The following is a 26,124-nucleotide window of genomic DNA, read 5'->3' as shown; positions in this document are numbered from 1 at the left end:
TGGTACTTGTGATCTGGAGTTTGAAAGAACAAAGATTGTTTCATCCTTGACATCTAGATAGATTAAAGATACACGCTACTACTCAAGGTACACCATTAATGATCTTAGCAGCATGGTTGTTCAAAGAACTACAAATCAGTTAATCATGTTCCGGGACGTCATTACCTTTTCACTTGAAGTCTTCTCTCATGGTCCATCAATAAACGGTTCGGATTGGAAACAACAACCTTCAAAACGCTTCAAAACGCTGTCAGTTATATAATATGATAACCAGAAGCTATTCTTCATTTCTAGCTCAAAATTATCTTTAAATTCTATGTGCAAGGTGTCCATTTAATTGAAATTGCGCTGCCGCGGGCCTTCGGGTCCTGGCATATCATATTCACTCTCCGGTTTCAAGTGTCCGTACAACACCTCTCGGTAGCCAAGTTGGTTTAAGGCGCAAGACTGTAATGGTAACAAGACATCTTGAGATCGGGCGTTCGACTCGCCCCCGGGAGAATCATTTTTTTGCCAATTTTTGGCTCCATTTTGAGCATTAAATGGAGTTTTTTTTTGGTGATTATGGAACTTGAAACTGAAACTTTCATTTCTATCTAAATTCCAGCTGTATTTCACCTTTTTTGGTTTCAATTTAAGCCTTGATTTCTTTTATCGTAGATGCGATGAGGTGCTGGCCATACCGATGAAGTTTTTTTGCAAGAGAAAAAAAAATTTATACAGAGTTGATAACTGATAATTTTATAGACACAACTTAGAAGGATATCAAAGATTAATATAAATTCAAAATGAGTAAAGAAGAAATAGAAGCCACTGAGTCAGCTGCTGAAGAAACCACACCAAAAAAGAGAACTATGGATGAAGCCACAGGTGAAGAAATTGAAATTGATTTAAACCAATCTGCTCCATTATCTAAAAAACAAAAACGTTTACTAAGAAAGGGGAAATTAGATCTTGCTAAATTAGAGAAAAAAAATCCAAAACCTAAACCTGCAAATATTGAAGAAACTGAATCAAGTGAAGAAAAAGAGAAAAAACCTGAAAGAATAGGTGTTTGGATTGGTAATTTATCATTTGATACAACAAAAGATGATTTAATTAGATTCATTACAAATAAAACTACAGATTTACCAGAATTTTCCACAGATTTAAAAGAAACAGAACCATGTCAAATTAATGAAAAAGATTTTGTTAGAATAAATTTACCAATGCAACATCAAAGTAAAAAAATTAAAGGTTTTGCATATATTGATTTCCCAACTAAAAATCATCAATCATCAGTTATTCAATTATCTGAACAACATTTAAACGGTAGAAATCTATTAATTAAGAATAGTTCATCATTTGAAGGACGTCCATCAAAAGAAGATGCACCATTATCTAAAAATCCACCATCAAGAATTTTATTTGTTGGTAATTTATCATTTGATACAACTAATGAATTATTAACTCAACATTTCCAACATTGTGGAGATATCATCAAGATTAGAATGGCCACTTTTGAAGATACTGGTAAATGTAAAGGCTTTGCATTTTTAGATTTTAAAGATGAAGAAGGTCCAACAAAAGCTTTAAAAGATAAAAGTTGTAGAAAATTGATGCAAAGAAATTTAAGATTAGAATATGGTGAAGATAGAAGTAAAAGAACCCCAAAGAATTTAGTTAGAAAACCTGAACAACAGCAAGAAGAATCATCATCATCATCATATAATGAACCAACTAATGCAGCTGCAGTGGAAACTTTTGAAAAACCTGCACCAGTTTACAGAGAAAGACAGAATAAGCCAAAGAGAACCTTTAATAACTCAGATAGAAAACCGGAAAGACCTAAATCCAGTGTGGCATTAGCTGGAGCACAAAGACAAAGTGCAGCCATTGTGAAATCCACAGGTAAAAAGATTACTTTTTAATAAACAGATTACAATTTGAACTAAGTATGTATTGGCCTAGATCTAGACTTCGCGAACATCCCAACACCACACGCTATTTTTAAATCAAAAAAAAAAAATTAATACGTCAAATTTTCGATCAAAAAAGAAAAACGAAATTGGGCAAATCAGGAATTTTGCCATAGAATTAATAACGTGGTAGATCAAATTTTGTACCAGTGTAATTGAAAGGTGATTAAATACTAATCACAACCTGGCCAGCACTATCAAATCAAACCAGAATTAAAATCTGGGCTGAACAAATTCCACTAAACACACTTGTTTTCGGTCAAATCTCGCGTGTTTTTTTTTGGGGATAGAAAAATTACGAATTTGGTGAAACAGTTTTTTTTTAAAGTGGGAAAAGGACGAACCAAAGTCAGATTTAAAACATTTGGGAACGGTTGAATTAAATGAAAAAGTGGCTGAGAGAAACTAGTTTATCATCTCCATAATTATAATCTGAGCCATAACAAGTGCTTTTCCCAATCTGTGTCTATCGCTTACAAAAAAAAGCCTTTTTCAAAAGAGAGAAACTGCGGTTGTTGTCATAATAATAGATTTTTTAGCTTGCTGATATTCCCACAGTAACCAAGTACATCGTTCAGGAAGGAAAAGGAAAACAAATATCACATCAAAGAAGGAGTTGGTGAATTATTAAAGGTTCTATTGGGTTTTATAATATCATTAGGCTGGTGGGTTTGTTGGTAGTTGTCATTCGCTAATTATTGATAACGGAGAATGTCTAATTCAACTTCATCTTCAACAACTCTGCTGGGTTCAACCAGTACAACAATATTATCATCTCTCAGCTCATCATCGTCGTCATCATCTAGCAGTGAGAAACAGGCCACAAGTTCAAGCATAACGTCAATAGTGACACCAAGTTTGTCTGCTCTGGATAACTCTACAATCACTGACACGTCAAGTTCAAATTCAACATTATCATCAGCAAGCTCCTCAGATGATTCATCTGCAAGATTATTTCATACTCATGACTCTTCTACTCTGAACTCTTCATCAATAACATCTAGTTCGTCTATATCATCATCCTCATTACCCTCATTATCCTCAAGTTCAGAAGAGTCATCCTCATTCCATTTACATTCACTGCCCAAGCTGTCTACAGACTCTTCATCCTCATCAAAGACCTCATCACCTTCTGAAAGCAGTTCTATAACATCAACTGTATTCTCATCATCACCATCATCATCAGTTATCCCTGAAAGTACAACTTCTTCTCCAACATATACTGAAGCTTCATCCTCAGCATCACCAACAACAACACAAGGTTCAACAACTTTTGTATATACCCAAATCTATTGTCTTACAGATGAAAGCACAACAATAACAACAGCTTTACCGGTCTCCACTGTTTTACAAGATCCTTCCACATTTTCATATTCAAGTGGTTCAACAAAGACTACAGATTTATCATATTTTGCAAACTCTATACCGGGTTTCAGAACTTCAACTTCAAGTTCAGATGATAATTCTGGCTCAACAAAGGGGAAAATTGCAGGTTCTGTTGTTGGTTCCGTTGCTGGTGTTTCAATTATATTGTTTTTATTGTGGTTTTTCGTTTTCAGAAAGAAGAGATTTGGTGGTAATCATTCAGAGAAGGGTTCTTTTACACATTCTATTACATCAACAAGGAGATTAGATGATGAATATGGATTTGATGATAGTCATAATTATGATTATAGTGAAAAACCTCAACATTCAAGACCTTCATTCCTAAGTGGTGTTTTATCAAAATTCAAAAAACCAGCAACAAATACAAGTCAAGACCATTATTATCATTCACAAATACAACATCATGATACCCCACCACAAGATACACAAGATTTAGATGGTCTTGGTTCATTACGCTCAAGTATTTTAAGAGGACAACAAATACCCAATGAAAGAACTCCAATAACATCAACAATGACAACAAATAACACAATACCTACAACAAGACCATCACATTACCAATCATCTTCATCACCATCATCATCATCCTACCCACAAAATAATACCCAACTAAGAACAATAGATACAGTTTATGAAGAAACTGAATCAGAAAACTCTACAATTTCAAGACCAAATCATAGATTAAGTTCAAGAAATTTAGGGAACTCAGCAAGATATCAAAATGCAGGATTAACAAACTATATGTTACAAAATCCATTTGATGAATCCATTGGAATTAAAAAACCTCCACCTCCTCCACCTCCCCCAAAAAGACGTGCAAATTCTTATAATGTTGTTGATGCGAATAATAGATTTAGTGTTGAATCTAATGGGTCAAGCTTGACTGAAGATACTGATAGCTCAAGTACTGATGAATCTTTGGGTTCCATACAGATGGGTGATGGCGGTGATGCTAGAGATGATCAACGTGCTGGGTTTTTCAAAGAGATTGTTTGATACCCCTCTAGACTATTTCAAACGTCTATTTCAAAAAAGATTATTACTGTTTCGTTTGAAGCTGCTTAACATGGCTTTATATTTCTACTGTTTTTCTGATGCAACTTTTGCTCAGTGATTCTATCTACTTTTGTTTTTTTACTATTATCTTACTATTGTTTGAATTTTTTTTTTGGTGTGACTTTTGGGAGACTATGTATATATTCTTTTTTGATTTATTATTTATTGGCTCAATCATTTTATGGCTGTTTTGTTTTTATTATTAGTTTTTTTACAATATAAGGCTAGGTTAAAGGTAAATTAAGTATGTGTCATGTCGTAGTGTTTGTTGAAATTTCTTATCATAAACATTTCATTATATAAAAGCTAAATAAAATAACCTAATCCTTTCCTGTCATATATATCCCATTAAAATTCAACCGTGTACCTCAAATATCCTATACCCAACGAGCATTCTAAAACAATAGCTCCTTCTTCTTATCCATCCCGGAAGCACCTAACCCACACACCTCAATAACGTGTTTCCCTTCTTTATATTTTTCACTAATCTCATCAGCAGTTAAATATTCCCAGCCAATGTATTTACCACATTGTTGACATAACGTGTCACAGACTGTATACTCACCAGTCATCATACTTCTTATTTCTGTTGGTCCTCTTTTAACATTAACAACTTTCTCAACTAGATATGCAGTACCATTTTTACCATGGAAATTGTCTGATATGATGTCTGAAGATGTAAAGAAATGGGAGTAGCAGTCTGAACATTTGAAGATAGTTCTTCTATGGCCAAAATCATCCAAGTTATCTTGATAATAAAGACCCATTGTGACCAAATAATGGTTGTTCTTTCTTTAATGCTAATAGCTATTGTAGTAATTCACCACCCAATGACCTTGATGTTGATATAGTTAAGCACAGTTGTGTATTGTTTCAAGATTCTCTCAGGTTTCGGATTCTCCTTTCAATTACTTGAAAGGTTGAGTTCTTTCTTGTTCAGCAACGCCCCAGGTTATTATCTCAAAAAACTTGCTTTAAACTTGAGGAAAATTAGTGCTTGTTTAAAATATAACTGAGTAAAGCCGATCCAGTTTTAGTAGACTCCAAGTGCTAAACCTCAAGCACTAATGAGTCTCTCCTATGAAATAGCTTCTTACAGGCTCAGAATTGTATCAATATTCAAGTTTTAAGTATTCTAAAAAAAGTTTATGTCACTATTTTGGAGAACCCTCGGAGATTAACGCTTTACAACTTCCGAGGTGCTCAGAAGAGGGTAACATTTCGGTTTTTCGAATTTCGCATCAACACTTTTTTTTCCTCAAGTGAAAAATCAATAGAGATTGATTGAATTGGATAAATCAAGTGCTTATTGTTGGATATTTTATAAAGCATGTTGAGTCTAAAACCACAATTAGGACTCGTGTCGAGGTTCACGAGATCATTCCATATTTCTAGCTCAAAATTACAAGAATCAACATCATTATTTGGTGATGTTACAGCTAAACCTGAAGATAAACCAACTAAAAACAAGAAAAGAGATCTAGTGGATTCCATGGATAATCAAGCTCAAGGGGATAAACCTTTTTATAAAGAAAGAATCACTCTACGTAAAGATCCAGAACTTCAAAGATTCATAGGTCATGCACCAACACCAGCTGCTGAAAAATATCTAAGTCCTTTGAAATTACAAATATATAATGCAAATGTTGCAAAGAATGGATTTTTCAAAAACAATGATATTGTTAAATTATCAAATGGTGAAAAATATCAATTAAAGTTATCAAAAAAGGAAATAGAAGCTTTTGAACCAAGTATTTATTTGAAAACATTTAGAATTAAACATTCTGTTAAAAAAGCTACAACTTTCTTAAAATTAATCAATAGAATGGAAGTCAAAAAAGCTATTACACAAGCTCATTTCAATCAAAAACAAATCGCAAGAGATGTTGCAGAGTTACTAGAAAAAGGTTTGAATGATGCCAAACAATTGAATTTAAATCCTGATGAATTATATCTTGATCAAATTTGGGCAGGTAAAGATGGCCACATTATCAAAAGAGTTGATATCAAAGGTAGAGGTAGAACAGGTGTTATAGAGCATCCACATATCCATATTAGAGCTATTTTGAAAGGTGAACAAACAAAAAAGAGATTAGCATATGAACAAGAACAAAAAGAATTAAGAAAAGCACCATACATGCAACTACCTTCTTCAAGTTTACGTTGGAGACCTGAAGGTTTCTACAAGTGGTGATTAAATTATGTATATAACGTTACACTACAATGAAATCAACGAATTTGTAAATATTTAGAAAAAAAAATTTTTCCAATTTGTAGTATTTTCTCTTGAAGTGCTGAATAAATAATGTAATAAATAAATAAATAAGCTCAAATAAATAATAAGGATGACTTTAATCATCATAGCCTTGCAATGTCAAGTCTCTTTTCCGTTTAGGCACTATAAACTCTCGTTAGTAAAACTCCTTAAAACACCTCTCTAAATACTTACATGGATAACCATTAGGAACAACTTCATGGTCAGGATATAGATATCTTCTTCTCAATGGAGTCAAGATGAGAGCCAGAGCTGGAACACCTAATCCAAGAACAACAGAGTAATATAAATGTGGTCTGGTATGAGCGTGATAACGTAACCACTAGGTCCAGTTAGTATTCTGGTTCAAAACGAAAACGGCAATTCAAACATACACGTATTGGCTGTTTGTAATACACAGGATAATCCCCGTAAACAGTAGTCATTGTTGTGGTTTGTTGATTCCTTTAACTGTTTATGTTCATGTTTTAAGGATCCTTCATCCAACTTTTCCTTTGACTTTTTCTCCATAGAAAAACTCAATACGGTTCGCGCAACAAAGTATATACAAAATTCAAATTTAATAGACTTTTATTTTTTTAAATAACTGTTATACAATAGGGTTTCTCATGGTTTAGCAAGTTCTATTCATCACCTTCAGCATTCTCTAGATGGAAAGGCTTTGGTAATGGAGCATCTTTATTATTCAATTGTCTAACTGTTTTGATTGACTGTATTGGTTCTTCAGGTTTTTTATCAATTAAAACAACAACACCTCCATTACTTCTGAATTTTCTAACTGGAACAAATCTTTCATCTTTATTGAATGAAATATATTTCAATTGGTTTGGTAACACTCTGCTAACATTTTCTAATTTGTATGGAGTCTTTGAGTATTTGATTGCACTTGAAGCTTCTTCAACACCTTCACCTCCTGTCAATGTTGAAGTTGCAGTGTTTGGTTCTTCAGCTTTTTCAGATCTTTCAACTTTTTCTTTATCATCAACTTTTTTAGATTCTTTCTTTGATTCAGTTTTTTCATCAATCTCCATTTCGTCCTCTTTTTGAGCCTTTTGAGATTTTTTAGCTCTAGCTTTTGCCTTTGCAGTTGTTGATAAAATTGCAGATTCAACTTTTTCATAAACTTGTTGTGTATCTTCTTTAACTTTTGGTGGATAATCAAAGAATGAAGGTTTTGAATGACAATTTATGTCAAATTTTGGAATTTTCAAATCTTCACGAACACCAATAATTGAAGTTGGAGTAAATGCCAAACTTAGGAAATGTGTCAATGGGAACCAATACCAAAATTGTGTGAAAATAGCTAACCCAACAATGGCTTTAGTGTTTAAAGTACCAGTTGAACCGTTTTCCACTTGAATTGTAACATTACGACCACCTGCATCTATTATACCTTGACCTAAAGCTGCACCAAATTTAGTTAAAGCATCTTGGTTTTTATTACCAATAATCGAGGCATAAAGTTCTCTAACTTCGGTAACTTTTGGATATGATTTTTCATTTTGTTGAATTAAAACCATTGATAGGGCAATCAAGGCACCTTGACGAACAAAATCAACTGAATCTTTAGTTAATGGCATTAAAACATCAACAGCTTGTTGTAATCCACGACCGGCACATGATATACCTAAAGCCATAGCAGTACCATAACGAACATGTGGATTATGAGATTCTGATAATAATTCAACAAGTCTTGGAACTGTTTGATAATCACGAATCAAAACAAAACCTAATGCAATAACTGCAGTTCTTCTAACATTATCATTTGAATCTGAAACTGCAATATGTAATAATTGCTGAATGGCCTTGTTGTTACCAGTACCAGCATAGGCTAAGGCAATAGTATAAGCACCACCAAGACGTAATATTGGATTTTGATGGTCTAATAAAGTTAAAATTATCAATTCAGCTTGTTCTTCTCTACCATAATTTAATAAGGCTATTCCTAAGGATAATCCACGAATAATATTTTCATGTTGAGTTTCTTGAGCATAAGCATACATGTCATTTTCAGCATCTTCATCACCTGAACCCAACATTATTAAACCCATCCCTAATGCAGCAGCTTCACCTGAGATTGCACTATCTGAAAACAAAACAACTTTCAATTCTTCGTAAATTTCTTCATTACCAGAACCCATACCTGCAACACCTGTACCTAATGCAGCACCGTGTAGGACAACATCAACTTCATCAGTACCAGCACTTAAACCATTTTCAACAACATGATGTCTCAAGTACTCAATGGTTTCTCTACCATGACCAGCAAAGATCAAACCAAGAGCATATAAAGAACCACCTTTTGTATAATGAGATCCTGAACTACCTGGTAAATAAGGTTGTAAAATTTTTCTACCTTGAGATAAATTACCTTTATGAATAACACCTAAGGCTGCTGTTGCAGAGAATTTTGACCAATTTGTAGCTTTACCTAACCATTCCAAGTTTGATCTGAAAAATGAATCATCAGTGGTACCAGCATGTAAGAATGCATTCTCAAAAGTAATTGCTGAATGGAAAATAGAGTTTCTACCATCTAGTGCTTCTTTTGATTTATCCAAGATTTGTATATCAGTATTGTTATTCTTGTGTAAAAATGTAATATCAAAATCACAAGTTGGAACACCTGACAAGATCTTGATAATTTTAGAAGTGGCTGGTGAAGGTGATGAAGATGAAGAATTGGAGGATTCTAAATTGGCAATGGTTTTATCTAATAGTTCTTGAGAAGCTGAATTGACTAAATCAAAAGCAACTTGGTATGCAATTAATCTATTGTTTGTATCATCTGATTTCAATAAATTGGTGAATAAATGTAATGCAAGATTATGATCATTCAAGTTCACTATAATCTTAGAAACAGTGAAGAAATCTGGATTTTTCAAGTTTATTATAATTGAAACTAATGAATTCAAAATCTTTGATCTAAATTCAGTATTGGCAACAATTGAAGTGGCAATGTTTAAAGAGTAATTAATCAAATTTAAAACATTTTCTTCAGTTTCATTTTCCAATTGATCCTTGATAATTTTCTCGACAATGTCCAATCTATAACTATCAAGAGCAATACCAATAACTAATCTTAGGTCATTTTCCTTTATAGCTTTTTGCAACATTCTTTCGAAAATATTTGTCAATTGTTGAGGAATTTCCACTTGTGAATATTGATCTTCATATTTTTGTTGAGATAATTTGATATAACGATCGATTGCCTTTGAGATGATAGTTTCAACATAACCTGAATGTTCATTAATATCAAAAGCATCATCTGCAACCAAGGCAAATTTAACAGAGGAATCGTAATCAGCTAAATTGTAATAAACTTTAGAAGCAATCAATGCTGCTAATTTTCTTTCTTTGAAAGATTCATCTTCATATAATTCTTCAATTTCCAAGATATTGTTTGCAATTTCTGACCATAATTCATCAACGACATCATTGATTGATTTCAAGGCAAAACTTTTCAAGCTCAAGTCTTTTTCAGACAAAAGTGCCAAGTAAGGAGCAGCAGTACTTGTAGCCATTCTTTCTTTGTGATTGACTAACAAATATTGACGGTTGTTAACTTTGACTGATTCTTAATGAATTGATCTTTTTTGTTGCCACCAAATTGTTGACTTTTCTGATTTTTCGAAAACATCAACAAATTCGCGGAATCTGGATTTTTTGCAAAACGTATTCGCGACCAGATAACCCACAAAATTGTGCCATGGGATATTATAATCTTTCTTGATTTATTGATAGTGAAAGAGTTGAAAGGTTAAATGAAGTGTGAGCTGAGATTGTTTACTATTATACTGCAGCTATTTTGATTCACTGCTTTTCATTCATCATAATCACCACATTAATTCACCAGCTCAAAGAGTCTTGATCAATCAACATCTATATCTTGGGGTATAAATCGTACCTTGATATCCCATTTTCCCATCCATTTACAATATCAAGTCACAACAAGACTTTATAGCTAATACTAACAACTTATCGCCTCCCACCATGCTCTCATTATTCAAGACTCCTTCATCCAGACTAATTTGTCACGTTTCCAGAAACTTCAAACCTTTTTTAATATCCACCCGTAAGGCAAGTGCAATAAGTGATCGTGTTATATTCCCAAAGCAAAAATTGATCAAAGAACAAACAGAATATAAGCAATTACCAGATGATTCCATGTATATTGAAAAGTTTTATGATGAATTAGATCAATTCAAGAAGGAGATTGAAACAAATAAATCTATAACACAGTCGAATTTTTCAGATTTTGAAAAAGATCCAAATGAATTAATTCAACAATTGGAATTATTTATTGAAGGCAAGATTAAACCTCAGTACGTTGAGAAAGTTATGAGCAAGTTCCAAATGGAACGGTTTGATGAGTTTTTAAGAAATGTTAAAATCACATTGATTTTAAATGGTGGACATCCAATGATTTTTGATATTTTATTACAAAGTAAAGCGCAATTTGATTGGTTTGTCAAGAGAAAGAAGTGATAACAACATACAAACGAGTATTATTTTAATGCGTATATGTTTATTCTATATATTTGGTTTCATATTGTTGAACTATGAAACTTTTATTTTGCAATGAAACGAAAAAAAAACTAATTAAACCTAAAATACCCAAAACACCAATGTAAATTCATGAAAATTTCATTAAAAAACGGGGGTCCAAGTCTGTTAAAGACTTGTTAAAAACTGAACTGAAATATTAAAAAACACAGAGATAATCTAATATAATAATCTAACTGCAATTTTGTAAGGAGTATCATTTAATTCTTCATATAATGATTTGATATCACCTTGATCAACATCACTAATATCAGCAATCAAATAAGCAATTTCACCTTGGGAATCAGTAAATTGTTTTTCAATATTATGATTACCTAAAATGTTGTTAACAGTTTTCAAAACACCTGGAACATTTTGATGGATATACAAGACTCTAACAGAGTTTTGTTGATCCAAATCTAATGATCTTAGGGCAACTTCTGGGAAGTTAACAGCACCAACAGAAGCACCTTCGTTGATGTATTTGGTTAAAGCAGTACCGACTTCAACACCAATAGCTGATTGGGCTTCTTCAGTGGAACCACCAATATGAGGAGTCAAGATCAAGTTTCTTAATGAAGTTAATTCTGAAGCCCAAGAGTTTAAGTCATCGCTGAATAAACCAGCACCGTTTTTGGCAGGTTCATGAGGATAAACATCAAGAGCAGCACCTGCGATTTTACCAGATTTCATGGCGGCGATTAAAGCTGGGATATCAATAACGGTACCTCTTGAAGCATTTATAACATAAGAGCCATCTTTCATAGCGGCGAATTGTGGAGTTGATAACAAGTTTTTAGTTTCAGGTGTAGCTGGAACGTGTAAAGTGATGAAATCAGCTTTTGATAATAATTCATCTAAAGTTGGAACTTGTTTTGAGTTACCTAGAGCCATAATCATGACAACATCATAATACAAGACATTCATACCTAAAGCTTCAGCTAAAACGGATAATTGGGAACCAATATGACCATAACCAACAATACCTAAAGTTTTACCTCTAACTTCCCAACATTTGGCACTAACTTTATTCCAAGTACCAGTATGTAATTCAATTGAACGGTCACCTAATTGTCTAGCTAAAGTGATGATTTCAGCAATGACTAATTCAGCAACAGATCTTGAATTTGAGAAAGGTGAATTGAAAACTGCAACACCTTTTGAAGCTGCAAAATCTAAATCAACTTGATTTGTACCGATACAGAAACAACCAATAACAACCAAGTTCTTAGCAGCGGTCAAGACTTTTTCAGTTAATTTTGTTTTGGATCGAATACCAATAGCATGAACGTTTTTAATTTTTTCAATCAATTCATCTTCAGGTAATGAAGTTTTATAAAATTCAACTTGATAACCTTGACCATTGAAAATATCAATAGCAGTTTGATTAACATTTTCTAATAATAAAATTTTCATATCTTCAGTGTTGAAAGGTTTTAAAGGTTTTGCTTGATTTGAAGTGGAAAATCCTCTTGGACGAAATTGATTTTGTAAAAAAGATTGAGATGGAGAAGTTGAAACTGCATTTGGAGAGCCTAAAGCTCTGTCAAAAGTTTGTTGCAAGTTTTTGATTTGTTGGGGAGAAGCCATTGTTGCGTATAGTTCAATTGAGTAACCTTGGGAATAAGTACAAAAAGTAGTTGAAATAGAGCCTGTTCAAGTGTTTATATAGTTGGTCATGGGTATTAATTTAACACTTCATATATAAAAAATTTTCTTGACTGACTCAAGCGTCGCGACAGTTGGTCATAGAGTGCGCGTACCGTGTTTATTGATCACGTGGACTGTTGTGATGGATTCAGGGCAGTCATTGGCTGGGAGAGATGAGATTAAAGGGGTGTAGGGGTTAATAGGGGGTGTAGTGTTTGTATTATGGATTGAATGGTTATGTTGTAGCCATGTGTTTGTGTTTAGGCTTAATTGTATGGTTTTTGTACTGGTTTTGACATGATTTCAACACAATAGAGAAAGTATGGGTGTCAGAGTCAAAAGAAGGTGACTCGGAAATTGTGTCAAATTGATGGAGGGGCTAAAAGAAATTGAATCTACAATTAGTCATGTAATGAGATCAATGTTAATGGTGATGTTTTTGAATGGTATGAGCTGTTGGTGAGAGATCATCAAATGCTCTATTGTGTCATTGTCATCTTCCATCCATTTCTTTGTTGCTGGTGATTTTCTTTATCGTTTTTGTGGTTACCTCTTGTTTTGTGTTTGTGTTTACGTACACAAAGATGAATTACTTAGGAGAATAATTCAATTACTATGGTGTTTGTGGTTTGTTGTCTTTGTGTTTTGTGGTTGCTTTGGGTTTTGTGTTATTTGAGTGGAAAAAGTTAAAAGAAGGTCGAATCCCAATTCACTTGCATTCTTTTTCAACTTTTAATTCACTGTTGGTGTTTTCATTCATTTCCAGGTAGACAGTTCATGTTCTCAAGACCCTTGATATTCTTTATGGTTTCACAGTTCACTTTGATGGTTAGAAAGGTTATTATTTGTCTGATGAATCTTGTGTCCTTTGAGATACGTTATCCTTGTTTGATGAGTTACTATTATGAAAAGTCAGTGGTGGACTCGATTGATAGGAAGTACCTTGATGCACTACCCCCATTGAAAGATTTGAGAGCTTGTTCTTTTGAGTTGAGTATTTGGGTTTCATTGTTACCTTGAACTTACATCAACAACTTTGGGAGGATTCTTGATACTATAGCTTTTCATTTCAAATAACCTAGGATGACTATTATGTTTACTTGGCTCTGATGATTTTGAAGAACTTTCCCCCCCTTGTTTTTCTATAAAATCAATGATGATTGTACTCATATGTTGTTGTTCTTGAATTTGTGTTTCAAGATATCATTCCCCAATGGTGTTCTTTTGTTTCGTTGACATCTACCCCAGGCCATCATTTATTGTTCATTTCCAAATTTTTGTCATTTTGGTATTATCATTTACTTTTTTTTTATTTCATGATCAATCAATATGATGTTCAACTACTAACTTATTTACAGATAATTATTCACTCGTTTTTCGTTTCCAGTTCTTGCTTTTTGGTATTATCATTCACCTGTTTTAATCTTTTTCATGATCATTGTGATGTTCAGTTACTAATTTTTATTTAAAGCCATTCATGTTTGTTTAGTTAGTTCATTTTGGGGTTTTATTGCTGACTTTCCAGTTGTTGTGTTACACCTGTTCACTGTTCATTGATTTCTTTTTCCATGTTGTTACAAGCTTTTTTCCATTGTTGTCATTTCACTTGTTTATATTTTCCATTTACGACGTTACAAACTACATAACGCAAGGAACTACAACAATGAATAATAGAAAAGAATTATATAATAGAAAAGTTTGAATAAAAGAAGAATTAAAAGAGAGATCAACTACATGTCATAAACCTTTATGACAATTAGATGAAAAAATAGGTGAAAAAGTCTGAAAATCAATCAATCAGTAAGTTTCAATTGTCACAAAAAGTTCCAATCTAATACAGACTATCATGGAAAGATCCAGCCTTAAAAAACACCTTTGTTATTATCCCCAAACGACAATCTAATAACAACCGAATCATCTTCCACATCAGACAGGGCCCTTGCCTTTCAGTTTCATCATCAATTGAAATCATCAATATCATTTGTTTGAATGGAATAACAACTAGAGATCAACTGATCTATTAGTATTAGGTTTCAAGTTCTTCTGCTTTAGCTTTAGCTTTTGCTTCTTATTTTTTTTTTTTTTTTTGGTTCATTGTAAACTTCTTATGACTTTTGACTAGTTTCAAAGAAAACATTATTCTACCAATAAAATTGGCATCTTGACTTACTCAATACTATTCCCGAACTACCAGGAAAATGAAGCAAGCAATGAATTCTAATCAACATCATCATCAAGAGCTGAAAAATTCCGAAATCATAACTTCATCAATTCTCACAAGTTTCCAGGAATCATAAGTACATCTAAATGTAGTCCTCCCAATTGACCTTCAACATCTATTCACTCATTGAAACCTTTAAAATGAAAACATGTAGCAAAAATCTCCATTATGTTCCCCTATTTCAAAATAATTCAAAAAGAATATAAATCACCTTGGAGAACTGGACCTAATAAACCCGAATAAAAAAGTAAAAAGGAAACGAAAAACCCAATGATAAATGATAATCCCCCAGTACCCATACTCAATGGAAATGCCCCAGATCCCACAATGAAAATAATCCCTAGATCCCATAATAAAAGATAATATCCCCCAGACCCCACAACAAAACTTGAATAATTCAAGAATTGACAAAGCTTAAAACACCTTGGACAACACGGTTATTGACGGACAAGCTGATTCATGATTCTACAAGCTGCAATTTCCACTCAAACACAATAAATAAGCAAAATTAAGATATTTACTGGACAGATAGCATCAAATTTGAAAACTGGAAGCCATTTAAATCAATGCAGCACCATTTTAAGATCTTGAGATCTAGTTGATTTCTCTAGATCTGTAAATGCCGATTATCTCCGATAGCTTATCCAGATCACGAAAACTTAAAGTATTAATAAATGATCATCAAGATCTTGATAACACAAGTTGAAAATTGATTTTTAGTATATTGAGGTCTTTTTCAGTTGAATAGGTTGGTTTTTAAGTTGTTTAAAGAGTTTTTCATGAAAATTGTTAATTTGACAAGTTTGAGATTTTGAGTTTATGAAATAAAAATGTTCGGTACTTAATTTTTTTTTTTAATTTATTCATGATTAACAGCTAAATTCACTTCATTGGATTTTATAACTATGATGTTACATTAGACTGTATTGGTTCAACTAATTTTGAATACTACTTTAGATTTATTACGTGTATTCTCTTCAAAAGCTTATTATTTATAATTGAAGGTATGTCGTCTACGTCTACTATTAGCTGTTGTAGTTTTAACTGTGCGATGTATGTGTCTGGGGAATCACTACATAGTACGTCCTTTTCTTCACCACAATCCAGCTGGTGTACTAGTCTGTGAGGGAGATTCAGACTTCTACTAGTTATCTATGTAATATTTAACAGAAAGTGGTTTCTTTTGTAAGCTTTTAAAATATGATCCTGACACAGATATTGAAGTACTCTAGATGTGGTTGAGTGTTCTTGATCGTAGCTCCGTGACCTATTAGTTCCAAGCACACTATTACAAGTAATTCACTTGTAGTTGAGTATAATTAGCTAGCTCATAAACCTATTCAAAAGTTACTCTTTCTTAGAGAGGCTCTCACGAAGGGTCCAAAATCCACTGTAAAATATTTGATGAGCCATTTGAGAGTAGAAAGGTGAAATACACACCCAAAAAGCACAAGGATGAGCATTTTGAAAAGGCTCCGTCAACTGGAAGTCTGGACTCTGGAAGTGCCTTTTATGTTCCAAGGTCATTTGCTCGATATTTGTTAAGCGACAATATTGGTATTTAGGGTCGGCTTTACCAAAGGTGTAGTTGAAATTGAAATCATAAACAAGATGGCTATCTTACGACTCAAGACATAAGCCATGGACCATAGATACCATAGATTACACCTTCCACCACCATCTCTTCTTCTTCTTCTTTTCTTCTGTCTCATCTAGCCGTTGCTCCTATTTAATTATTCTTGGTTAACGTTATAGAGATGAGTCGTGGTGGCACCGAGGGACACTCCCCCACGTCTTTTGAGTCAAGTGCTAAAGTCCTCGAGAACAATTATATTTTATGGAGTTGATGAAGGTGACTATTGACCATGGCATAGTTATTTGATTCAACAGACCATTGGTATTACCTTTGTCATTATCATATACTTCAACCTTGACACATCTCAACCGTTGTGCTTAGACCCTTCCCCTTTGAGTTACAACAGCCTATTTGCAACAGCTCAGAGGCTAGCACTACCCGTTTGGATTCATCTATACAAACGCACCCCGAATGCCCGTATACAAGTCACTTTCAAAGTGTATCAAACTATGAACTTTAACAAGAAAGTAATACCAGTGACTGGATAGACTTTGCCGGATGCGAAGCTTCATTGCAAACGTTATTCTCCAGGTAGTCAAGACGTATATAAAGACATTATGATCTCAGGATCTGAAATCTGGGGAAAGTTTTAACCATCATACATTCGCCTAAATATTCCACAATGACAACTAATGAACTACATCGTCATGAAACTAGAAACTCACTACACACAATCAGATCACAGGCTTCAAGTTATTTCAAAAATATAGATCATCAAGATGTCCCTGAACATGTTGAATCTGATGAAGAACCTGATTTATCACTAGCCAACATGGGACAATATTGCATAACAAGAATATCTTCATTGATGGAGGTTAAACTTGTAAATCTAAAAGACTTAAACCCATTCATTGATCTAAAAGATATGTCTGCAAATAATTGGAATTATTTCTTTATGGGTTTTTTAGCTTGGTTATCTGCATCTTTTGATTTTTTTTGCACTTCTGTTGCTGGTTCTAAAATTGCAGAGAGTTTAAACGTAACAACTGCTGATATAACTTGGGGGCTCAGTGCAGTCTTGATGGTTCGTTCAAGTGGTGCTATTATATTTGGTTATTGGACTGATAATTATTCAAGAAAATGGCCATTCATATTCTGTGCAATGATGTTTATGGTGTTACAAATTGCAACTGGGTTTGTCAAGAGTTATCAAACTTTCCTATTGGTTAGAGCTCTAAGTGGTGTTTCAATGGGTGGTACTTATGCATGTAGTGCAGCCACTTCATTAGATGATTCTCCTGTCAAGGCTAGATCTTTCCTATCTGGATTGTTTTTTTCAGCTTATGCTTGTGGATTTATATTTGCCACGATTTTCTGGAGAGCTTTCCAAAATACTCAGCATAGTTGGAAGGCATTGTTTTGGTTTTCATCTGGTATCCCTGCATGTTTAATTGTTTGGAGATTAATGTTCCCTGAGACTAAATATTTCCAACGTGTTAAAAAGGCTAGAGAGTTGATCATTGAAGATAAAAAAAAAGCTGGTGTTTATGTCAAACCAAATTTCAAAACCAAAATGGCCACTGTTTGGTCATTAACTCAAAAAAATTGGTTGATGTTTATTTATTTAATCTTGTTGCTTACTGGCGGTAATTATTTAACTCATGCCTCACAAGATCTTTATCCATCAATGCTTAGAAAACAATTGAAGATGTCTGAAGATGCAATCACCGTTGCCATTGTTGTTGTTAATTTAGGTGCCATTGCAGGTTCTTTAATAACTGGATTAGTCATGGAGGTTTTAGGACGTCGTCTTTCTTTATTAGTCGTGTGTATTCTTGGTGGTTGTTTTGTTTATCCAGCTTATATGTTGCATAATTCAAGTGCTATATTGGGTGGTGGATTTGCTGAATTCTTTGCTGTGATGGGTGTTTGGGGTGTTATCCCAATTCATCTTTCTGAATTATCTCCTCCAGATGCTAGAGCCTTGGTTTCAGGTTTAGCTTATCAATTGGGTAATTTAGCAAGTGCTGCTTCATCCACTATTGAAACTAATTTGGCTAATAAGTATCCTTTGGAATTTGATTCAACTGGTAAAGCAATTAGATTTGATTATGCTAAAGTCATGGCTATTTTAACTGGTGCTGTTTTCATTTATACTTTTGTCATTGTGTTGATTGGACCTGAAAAATTCCATAGAGATTTATCTTCCCCAATAATGAAGAAATATATTGGTAAAGTTATTGAAAGGGAACAAGATCAAGAATTGGGTTATAGTAAACAAGACTCAAGTAGTGATCAAGATTCTCAAATGAAGGCCAATATTGATCAAATTTCAAACGTTGAAGTTGGCTTCAATGGGACCAAACTGTAATGATACATTTATATATATTCCTTCTTTAATGACATGCATTTCAATCTATTCTAATTACCTCCACCACCAGGCACAACTCTGAATGATAAAATATCATTCTTACCAACATCTATCGTATCATCTTCACTCACTCTAACACCTCCAACACCTTCAATGGCTGCAATGGTAACTTCCCCCATTATATGTCTTGCCACTTTACTAACAGGTGTACCTTTTCTAATTAAAGTACAATCTCTGAAAACATTTGTACCATTTGAACCTGTGAAATTTGAGATATTACGCACAGTGTATATAGGAACTAGGCCTAAAACTTCGGTAGCTGCTTGTAAAACTTGCACCACACCAGTTGATCCAAATCTATAAAGAACTAAATCTCTTATATTTTCCACTCTGTTTAATAGTTTTTCATCCATTGGTTTTAAAGATTCATCATCTGGTAAATCTTCTCTTGTATCTATGAATTCAGTACCTTCTTCATACTTGATAAAACCTTGCTTTGACAATTTTCTGAGGAAAACTTCAGTTATAGCACTAGTTAGGACAGCTTTTGTATTTGGATATTTTAACAAAATCTTGGAAACATTTTTATCACTATCCGGATGATCAATCTTATTTAATGACAACACAGTTGGGAATTTCTCATCCATGAAAGCCTTAACCACTCTTGTTATATCTTCTTTATTCCAATCTTCTAACTTCCCAACATCTGGAACACGATCCATTGCCCTTGCAATCATTTGTCCATTGGCACTATAACCTGCAAACTGAGTCAACAAGGTATCAACAACACTCGACTTTGTCGCAGTATGTCTTCTCACAATACTTCCCCATCTCTTCTCCAAATTACCTTCAATCCAAAGACGAATCTCATCTTGTAACCACTCAACATCAGCTAATGGATCATACCCCAGCGTGGCCTTCCCTTCCGCATCAGTCGACCCACTCACATCAACAACATGGATCAAGGCATCTGCTTGACGTAAATCATCCAGGAACTTATTACCAATCCCACGACCCATATGTGCACCAGGAACTAATCCTGCAACATCCAACAACAGGATTGGGATATGTCTACTACCGTTGGAACACCATCCATAGTTTGGCTTACATAGTGCTTCCTTACCGAATCTGGAGCATGCACAGTCGACTTTTAGGTACCCTGTGGCTTTGTTTGGATCGATGGTTGTGAATGGGAATGCACCGGTTTTCACTGCAGCATCTGTTAAACTGTTTAGACTGGATGGATACTTGTTAGATATAATTTGAGTTTGTAGGAGAAGAAAGGGAAGGTAACTCACGTTGTGGATTTACCACTTGATGGTTTCCCGACTATACCAATCAAAGGGTCTCTAGGCATCTTTTGGAGTGAGTGGAAGTGGTTTATTGGGATTGTTGTTTATGGTTCATGGTTTTTTTTTTCATCGTCAATAGATTGGTTTGAAGCACTTGGGCTAATACCAAAAAACAAGGAGGAAGGAAACAGAAAGCATCAAAGAGGATTACTGAATGTCAAAGGGGCATCATGAGCACAAAAGTGTTTTCTGGAGCAGCTGCGTCGCTGTTGAAAAGACCCAAGCTGAGATTCCACATCCACGAGCCTGTGCTGTTTGACTTCCCTCAACAAACGTCAATAATCAACAAAGTGGTGTTGAAATCTGAAGCTACTAAATTGATTCCACATTTACAAAGAAATTCACTTGAGAAAAGTTTCCATAACGTTATGCTTGATTCCATCGAGGATGCTCAAGATGATGATGATGTGAAATCACTGTATCGCAAAGTTTATAAACCGTTTCTAAAAGATTATGAATTGGGGAAATATTTCACAAATGCTGCAATTGTTAATCAAATACGGTCATATCTTTCAAGTAATTTAAAACTTCGAGATGATTGTTCTGGGTTTTTACAATCTATTGCAAATGATAATGATTCAAGTTTTGGGATCCTAAGAAGCGATTATCTGAAAACTGTTGGTGTTATGGATCAACATTATGATAACTTACTATATCATGTGGGGAAAAGATCTAATGTTTTGTTGAAATGTCATTTCAGTAAACCATTATCACCATTGATGAATGCACAGAATGCATTCACAATTAATGATTATTTGAAAGGTCAATGTCGCCTAAGATCCACTGATTATTTCTTGATCAATTCTCCCACGCAGGCTGAATCATTAACAACATTGGCTTTCAAATTGGGCATGAAGGTTGTGTTGATCACCGAGCCATATTTTGAAAAGCCAACATCTATGCTGACAGGTGCTATTGAGCGTTATGATGTGGCAAGAGTAGCTAATGATTTGAATGAATGTGAACTTATAAAACATCAATTATCTGAAATGAACCAGATTACTGTGAAAAATTTGAATGAGTTTCAAAAATTTATACAAATCGTTCATCATGGTGGAAATGAAAAGCGTTTGAATATTGATGAGACTTCCTTTTGGGGGAAACTTCAACAGATGGAGTTGAGTATTCTTGGAGAATTGGAATCCAAGATGTATGAGCCATCAAGAAAAGCTTATTAAAAGTTTATTTATTATTTATTTATTTATCTATTTATTATTTATTCATTGAACATAATGACTATTTATTATTATTTATTTAGGAAGTGATCCTAATCAATATACAGAATCAATTAGGGCTGATCAAACGGTTGCTACATTTGTTATGGAAGATGCGTGATGAAACTGTGCCAATTGATGAAAGTGCAGAATCATAATCTGACAACACTCATATAAACCAATTAAACATTACAAATATCCAAACCACCACCCTTTTTGTAGATAAATTCACCATAATACACTGCAAAAGTCCATACATTTACCCTCCTCAACAGGGTGACATCTTCGCGAAAATCCATGTCTCTATAAAAAAAAATTTCCAATTGAACAAATTCCTTCCACTTTAACATTTCCCCCTTCTTCACCAGCCAGGAGATCAATATCAAATTAAAACTTATATCGAACATGGTTCTTGCCTTTTACCAGAACCATCCGGGTATTGTCTTCGCTAATGGCTGTCGAGACATTTTTTGGAACAATCTCTCACTTTCTAATGAGTGTTAAAACTCGTTATGAACTTGATCAACCTACTTTTTTTTAAACTTGGATCATGAGAACATGATTTGATCTTTAAAAGAATGCAATGTGATTAATTACGAACGATGAATTAGGCTAAAATTCCAATAGATTTTGGTTGAGTACCTAATAATGTCTCAGTTCCATTAATAGAACTTCGCTGTAGAAGATGTTAACTTGAAAGGAATCTAGAACACTTGAATAAACAGAGACCGCGTTTTGACATGAATTGGGCTAATTTACTACGCGTAGTTGAAGATTCACGACCAATAAAAGCTCAGCCCTAACTGCTTTAAGCTTTTCTAATTCTCCAGACTTTAGTGAACATCCTATTGTTAAATCAAGCCTTAACAACTGATTTTCAGCCCACCAAAAACGCGTAAAACGAGCCTGTCTTTGACAAGACCCTCACCAACCCCTCCTCCTACGATCTAATCAACCTACACCATACACCAAAACTTGAACTGAAACTAATCCAATTCCACGCAAAAAATCGAAAAATGTGCCTTTGAAAATCGGTGCATTTCCGTTTTTTTTTTCTTTCTTTTTTGTTTTTTTCAGATCGAGTTTTTTTTTTGATTTTTCGAGCTCCTAAAAAGGATTGTGAAAGAAAAACAAACAACACGGATAAACCTCAGTCAAAGCTTCTTTTTGTATACTTTAGGCTGAGAAGAAGAGGCAAAAGAAGAGAGCTATCCATTCTTTAGACATTCCTCCCCATTCCCAACACTCGTTTTGCTCATCTGCTTCCAAAAGTCACTGCTGCTTTAACATCATTCTCGGTACAACATTGAAAAGTTTTTGAGGTTATAGACGCGTCGATTCCTTCGTTTACTCAACTATTATACTACCCAATACTTATGAAATAGTCTAAATACTGGTCTATATTGTTGATATATCATTTGCTCAAGTGTTTTTTCCCCCTGTTTATGCCTTCAAGTACCGTCATATAGTTCAAAGATAGAGAAAGAAAGAAAATTATGTCTTATAAAATTCCAATACAATCAACAACTTCGTTGAATACATTCAACCCAATCACTAGCTCAACAACTACTATGGTTACTTCTTTTGTCCACCTTGAACCAAGAATTTTAACTGATAAGTCTTCAGGTTCAGATTCTGGATCAAAATCACAATCTTCTTCAAGTTCAAAATCATCAAAATGTACAGATAAACAACGATGTGAAACTGGTACAAACATCACAGGTCTTACTGTTGGTTTATCTATTGGTATCCCAGTCTTTGTCTTTGCAATAATTATTGGATTCTTCGTGTGGAGATCTTATAAAAAGGGTAAAAAAGAATCTGAAACTGATAATGATCCTGATTTCTATGGTGAAACTACAATGTTACCAGACTATCCAAATAGATTTAATCGTGGTAATAATAATGGATTTGATGAAGATGATGGTGTTTCCTTTTACTCAAACCCTTTTGCCAATGATAGTGCTCGTTATCCTTCAAAAGTTTTAAATCATCCAGATATGTTGAATCAAAACCAAAATAGAGCTCCATCTGTTAGCACAACTGTTCGCAATGATCCATATTATGAATCTTTCAAATTGCCTTATCAACACAATACTGGTTCCCATCATTCATTAGATGAATTTGCCAAAGAAATGGGGTCGGAATATCCTGCGTATCATATCACTTCAAGACCAAATTCTCCATATAGAAGTGCAAACTCAAGTTCAATCAATGTTTCCACCAATAAGAATGTTAGAAATTTGACTGAAAAGACTTATTCATTAGAAGATCCAACAACAACTGATTCTTCTCAATCTTATCGTGAAAGTAAATTCAATACTGAAAATGTTTTGGGTGATTCTCCTTTAGGTAAAAACCGTGAAAGTTCTTCAACTGATGATGATGATTACAAAGATTCTTATGATAATTTAGATCCAAATTCTGGTGCTGATAAACGTCAATCTCAACATTATAGACAAAATAGTGAATTGTCTTATATCGATGAACCTGAAGTTTTAACAAACTCATTTGAACAAGAAACAGGTGCTGAAGAATTACCAGAACCAAAATCAAAAGAAGTTAGTCCTGTTAAAAAAGTCACAGTCAGTGCCCCATTAAAAGATGCCGAAGAGGAAGAGGAAGAGGAAGATGAAGATATTAAAAGAATGAAGAGTGTTTATAGAGTTTATTTTGATAGAGAAAATTCAATCAAGAAACCAAACTCAAATGTTCCACAATCAGATATTCCACCATTACCAAAAGTTGATACTGAACAATTACCAGAACCTGAATTAAAAGTTTATGAAAATGAAGATGAAGCAAACACTTCTCTTTCAAGCCTAGATCCAAAGCAAAATTCAAGCAGTAATTTACTTTCAGTTGCTCCACAACAAAATGATGAAAGTGCATCTGCTGCTAAACATAGAGCTGTTTCTTCAATATATTCAACCATCCCATTAGCACAATTTGATGATCAACCACAACCACCACAACAAGCATATTATCAACAAAATCCACGTTATCATCCCCAACAACAACAGCCACAACAACATATTTATCAACCACCATATCCACAAGGACAATACCAACAGCATTCACAACCTTCATCTCCACAACCACAATTTGCGCCACCACCACAATTTGCGCCACCACCATTAGAACCATTACAATCATTACCAACACCAAACAAAATGGATTATAACTCTATTGTTACCCAAACTGACTATGCTCCAAAGAAATCATTAACTACAGGTAACAAGAAACCAGATTTGAGTATAAAACCTTTCAATCCATTACATTATTCTGATCAAATTTTCACCCCAACTTCACCAATCTCACCCCCATCACAACAATTCCCACAACAACCTCAAGCATCATTCAATAGTTCTAGTGGAGATAGAAACATTACACCACCTTCACCTCATCATATTAGACAAAGTATTGTTATGATGAACCCTGTGGAGATTGGTAAACAAAGAATCTATAGACCTGCAGGTTCATTCTCACAGATGAATAGTGCAAATAGTTCAAGAAATGCAAGTTTAACTAGTCAATCTGCATATACAAGTCAGGATGTTTATCAGGCTCCAAGTTCTGCTGAATTACCAAGATCTGGTTCCCAAGCTGATTTAAGAAAACAGTTAGGTGCTAGTGATAATTACAATTTTGTTTGATTTGTGAGTGTTTTTTCTTCAAGGACCATATTATTTCTCCTTTATTACAATTTTTACATTCTGAAGCATAAAATGGTTTCATGTCATTATTTTTTTCATTCTCTCCTTTTATCATACTCTTATAGTTATTTAGTCATTTACTTATTCCCCTTCATGTCATGTCTTTCTAGATCATTTTACAACATCTTGTAGTATCACTTTTATTAATGCCCATTTTTTAAACCTAATATACACTTCAATCTCACCTATGCCAAATCAAAATCATCAATCTTGTTTCTATATTTCAAAACATTTTCTTTAATCTTACTATCATCAACCCAAGTCAAATAATCCTCCATTTGTCTAGTCACAAGAAATGCAGGATCCGTTATAACATTAGGACCAACTCTAACATGTCCTTGCTCCACAAACGTAACAGCATCTTTAATACTCTGGGCCATCTTCATACGGCACATAACAACACCAATACGACGACGACACATTGCACTAACACTGACTTTATTCTCAAGATCTGATATTTTAGATTTTGTTGATAGTATACCCATTGAATATAATTTTTCTAATAATAATTGTTCATGTTTTATACGCACTGGATCATTTGGTTGTAATTCTGATAATTTCTTAGCTAATTTTCTAATTTCACCACAAATTTTATTATATTTATGATAATCTTCACGATTTTGAATATGATAAGTTCTCATAACTTGAGCATCTCTATGTCCATTATCTTGCTTCCAATCAAGGAAATCAACTTTCTTCAAAAGTTTTTGTTCATGATGTTTTAGTTTTCTAACCATTTTGAAGGTTGTGTTATATGTTCTTTCTTCAAGATGTTTGCAAAGTTTTGGGTATTAAAGATCAGAA

The 26,124-nt window shown here is 33.9% G+C and overlaps 14 protein-coding genes and 1 non-coding gene across 15 annotated transcripts; 8 read left to right on the top strand and 7 right to left on the bottom strand.

Moving 5' to 3' along the window:
- The first annotated feature begins 414 nt into the window (after positions 1-414).
- On the top strand, positions 415-501 carry WICANDRAFT_t89. Its single transcript has one exon. It is a non-coding gene; the product is annotated as a tRNA-Tyr (tRNA).
- A 287-nt stretch (positions 502-788) lies between these two features.
- NOP13 (Nop13p) lies at positions 789-1,910 on the top strand (the record flags this gene model as incomplete). Its single annotated transcript, XM_019185803.1, has 1 exon — positions 789-1,910. The coding sequence occupies one exon, from the start codon at positions 789-791 to the stop codon at positions 1,908-1,910; it is 1,122 nt and encodes a 373-aa protein (XP_019038500.1).
- A 759-nt stretch (positions 1,911-2,669) lies between these two features.
- Positions 2,670-4,340, top strand: TDA7 (Tda7p; the record flags this gene model as incomplete). Its single annotated transcript, XM_019185802.1, has 1 exon — positions 2,670-4,340. The coding sequence occupies one exon, from the start codon at positions 2,670-2,672 to the stop codon at positions 4,338-4,340; it is 1,671 nt and encodes a 556-aa protein (XP_019038499.1).
- Positions 4,341-4,795: 455 nt separating this feature from the next.
- Positions 4,796-5,167, bottom strand: WICANDRAFT_32714 (uncharacterized protein; the record flags this gene model as incomplete). Its single annotated transcript, XM_019182001.1, has 1 exon — positions 4,796-5,167. The coding sequence occupies one exon, from the start codon at positions 5,165-5,167 to the stop codon at positions 4,796-4,798; it is 372 nt and encodes a 123-aa protein (XP_019038498.1).
- Positions 5,168-5,730: 563 nt separating this feature from the next.
- On the top strand, positions 5,731-6,594 carry MRPL22 (mitochondrial 54S ribosomal protein uL22m; the record flags this gene model as incomplete). Its single annotated transcript, XM_019181963.1, has 1 exon — positions 5,731-6,594. One exon carries the CDS (start codon positions 5,731-5,733, stop codon positions 6,592-6,594), a length of 864 nt encoding a protein of 287 aa, XP_019038497.1.
- A 157-nt stretch (positions 6,595-6,751) lies between these two features.
- WICANDRAFT_69651 (uncharacterized protein) lies at positions 6,752-7,153 on the bottom strand (the record flags this gene model as incomplete). Its single annotated transcript, XM_019184177.1, has 3 exons — positions 7,050-7,153; positions 6,850-6,997; positions 6,752-6,798 (listed from the first exon to the last, which is right to left on the bottom strand). The coding sequence occupies exons 1-3, from the start codon at positions 7,098-7,100 to the stop codon at positions 6,752-6,754; spliced, it is 246 nt and encodes an 81-aa protein (XP_019038496.1). The 5' UTR covers positions 7,101-7,153.
- A 113-nt stretch (positions 7,154-7,266) lies between these two features.
- Positions 7,267-10,245, bottom strand: RPN2 (proteasome regulatory particle base subunit RPN2). Its single transcript, XM_019186451.1, has one exon. It carries the CDS (start codon positions 10,197-10,199, stop codon positions 7,299-7,301), a length of 2,901 nt encoding a protein of 966 aa, XP_019038495.1. The 5' UTR covers positions 10,200-10,245; the 3' UTR covers positions 7,267-7,298.
- A 423-nt stretch (positions 10,246-10,668) lies between these two features.
- Positions 10,669-11,163, top strand: FMP23 (Fmp23p; the record flags this gene model as incomplete). Its single annotated transcript, XM_019183612.1, has 1 exon — positions 10,669-11,163. One exon carries the CDS (start codon positions 10,669-10,671, stop codon positions 11,161-11,163), a length of 495 nt encoding a protein of 164 aa, XP_019038494.1.
- A 237-nt stretch (positions 11,164-11,400) lies between these two features.
- WICANDRAFT_84890 (uncharacterized protein) lies at positions 11,401-12,810 on the bottom strand (the record flags this gene model as incomplete). The annotated part of the gene is made up of 1 exon (XM_019185801.1): positions 11,401-12,810. One exon carries the CDS (start codon positions 12,808-12,810, stop codon positions 11,401-11,403), a length of 1,410 nt encoding a protein of 469 aa, XP_019038493.1.
- Positions 12,811-17,457: 4,647 nt separating this feature from the next.
- Positions 17,458-19,067, top strand: JEN1 (monocarboxylate/H+ symporter). Its single transcript, XM_019186450.1, has one exon. The coding sequence runs from the start codon at positions 17,500-17,502 to the stop codon at positions 19,036-19,038; it is 1,539 nt and encodes a 512-aa protein (XP_019038492.1). The 5' UTR covers positions 17,458-17,499; the 3' UTR covers positions 19,039-19,067.
- A 21-nt stretch (positions 19,068-19,088) lies between these two features.
- On the bottom strand, positions 19,089-20,395 carry WICANDRAFT_79804 (uncharacterized protein; the record flags this gene model as incomplete). The annotated part of the gene is made up of 2 exons (XM_019184953.1): positions 19,089-20,274; positions 20,337-20,395. The coding sequence occupies 2 exons, from the start codon at positions 20,393-20,395 to the stop codon at positions 19,089-19,091; spliced, it is 1,245 nt and encodes a 414-aa protein (XP_019038491.1).
- Positions 20,396-20,560: 165 nt separating this feature from the next.
- WICANDRAFT_63779 (uncharacterized protein) lies at positions 20,561-21,568 on the top strand (the record flags this gene model as incomplete). The annotated part of the gene is made up of 1 exon (XM_019183611.1): positions 20,561-21,568. One exon carries the CDS (start codon positions 20,561-20,563, stop codon positions 21,566-21,568), a length of 1,008 nt encoding a protein of 335 aa, XP_019038490.1.
- An 18-nt stretch (positions 21,569-21,586) lies between these two features.
- Positions 21,587-22,215, bottom strand: WICANDRAFT_94419 (uncharacterized protein). Its single transcript, XM_019186449.1, has one exon. The coding sequence runs from the start codon at positions 22,009-22,011 to the stop codon at positions 21,787-21,789; it is 225 nt and encodes a 74-aa protein (XP_019038489.1). The 5' UTR covers positions 22,012-22,215; the 3' UTR covers positions 21,587-21,786.
- Positions 22,216-23,175: 960 nt separating this feature from the next.
- On the top strand, positions 23,176-25,260 carry WICANDRAFT_79802 (uncharacterized protein; the record flags this gene model as incomplete). The annotated part of the gene is made up of 1 exon (XM_019184952.1): positions 23,176-25,260. One exon carries the CDS (start codon positions 23,176-23,178, stop codon positions 25,258-25,260), a length of 2,085 nt encoding a protein of 694 aa, XP_019038488.1.
- Positions 25,261-25,505: 245 nt separating this feature from the next.
- Positions 25,506-26,057, bottom strand: IMP3 (snoRNA-binding rRNA-processing protein IMP3; the record flags this gene model as incomplete). The annotated part of the gene is made up of 1 exon (XM_019184951.1): positions 25,506-26,057. The coding sequence occupies one exon, from the start codon at positions 26,055-26,057 to the stop codon at positions 25,506-25,508; it is 552 nt and encodes a 183-aa protein (XP_019038487.1).
- Positions 26,058-26,124: the final 67 nt, after the last annotated feature.

This window comes from Wickerhamomyces anomalus (assembly GCF_001661255.1).
Source record: "Wickerhamomyces anomalus NRRL Y-366-8 unplaced genomic scaffold WICANscaffold_4, whole genome shotgun sequence".
Lineage (NCBI taxonomy): Eukaryota > Fungi > Ascomycota > Saccharomycetes > Phaffomycetales > Wickerhamomycetaceae > Hansenula > Hansenula anomala.
This window is presented reverse-complemented; position numbering and strand designations above follow the sequence as displayed.

What these genes read in the sequence shown, in the direction of transcription:
- RPN2 (XM_019186451.1), bottom strand. Translation starts at nt 10,199, where the DNA reads ATGGCTACAAGTACTGCTGCTCCTTACTTGGCACTTTTGTCTGAAAAA.
- JEN1 (XM_019186450.1), top strand. Translation starts at nt 17,500, where the DNA reads ATGGGACAATATTGCATAACAAGAATATCTTCATTGATGGAGGTTAAA.
- WICANDRAFT_94419 (XM_019186449.1), bottom strand. Translation starts at nt 22,011, where the DNA reads ATGTTCGATATAAGTTTTAATTTGATATTGATCTCCTGGCTGGTGAAG.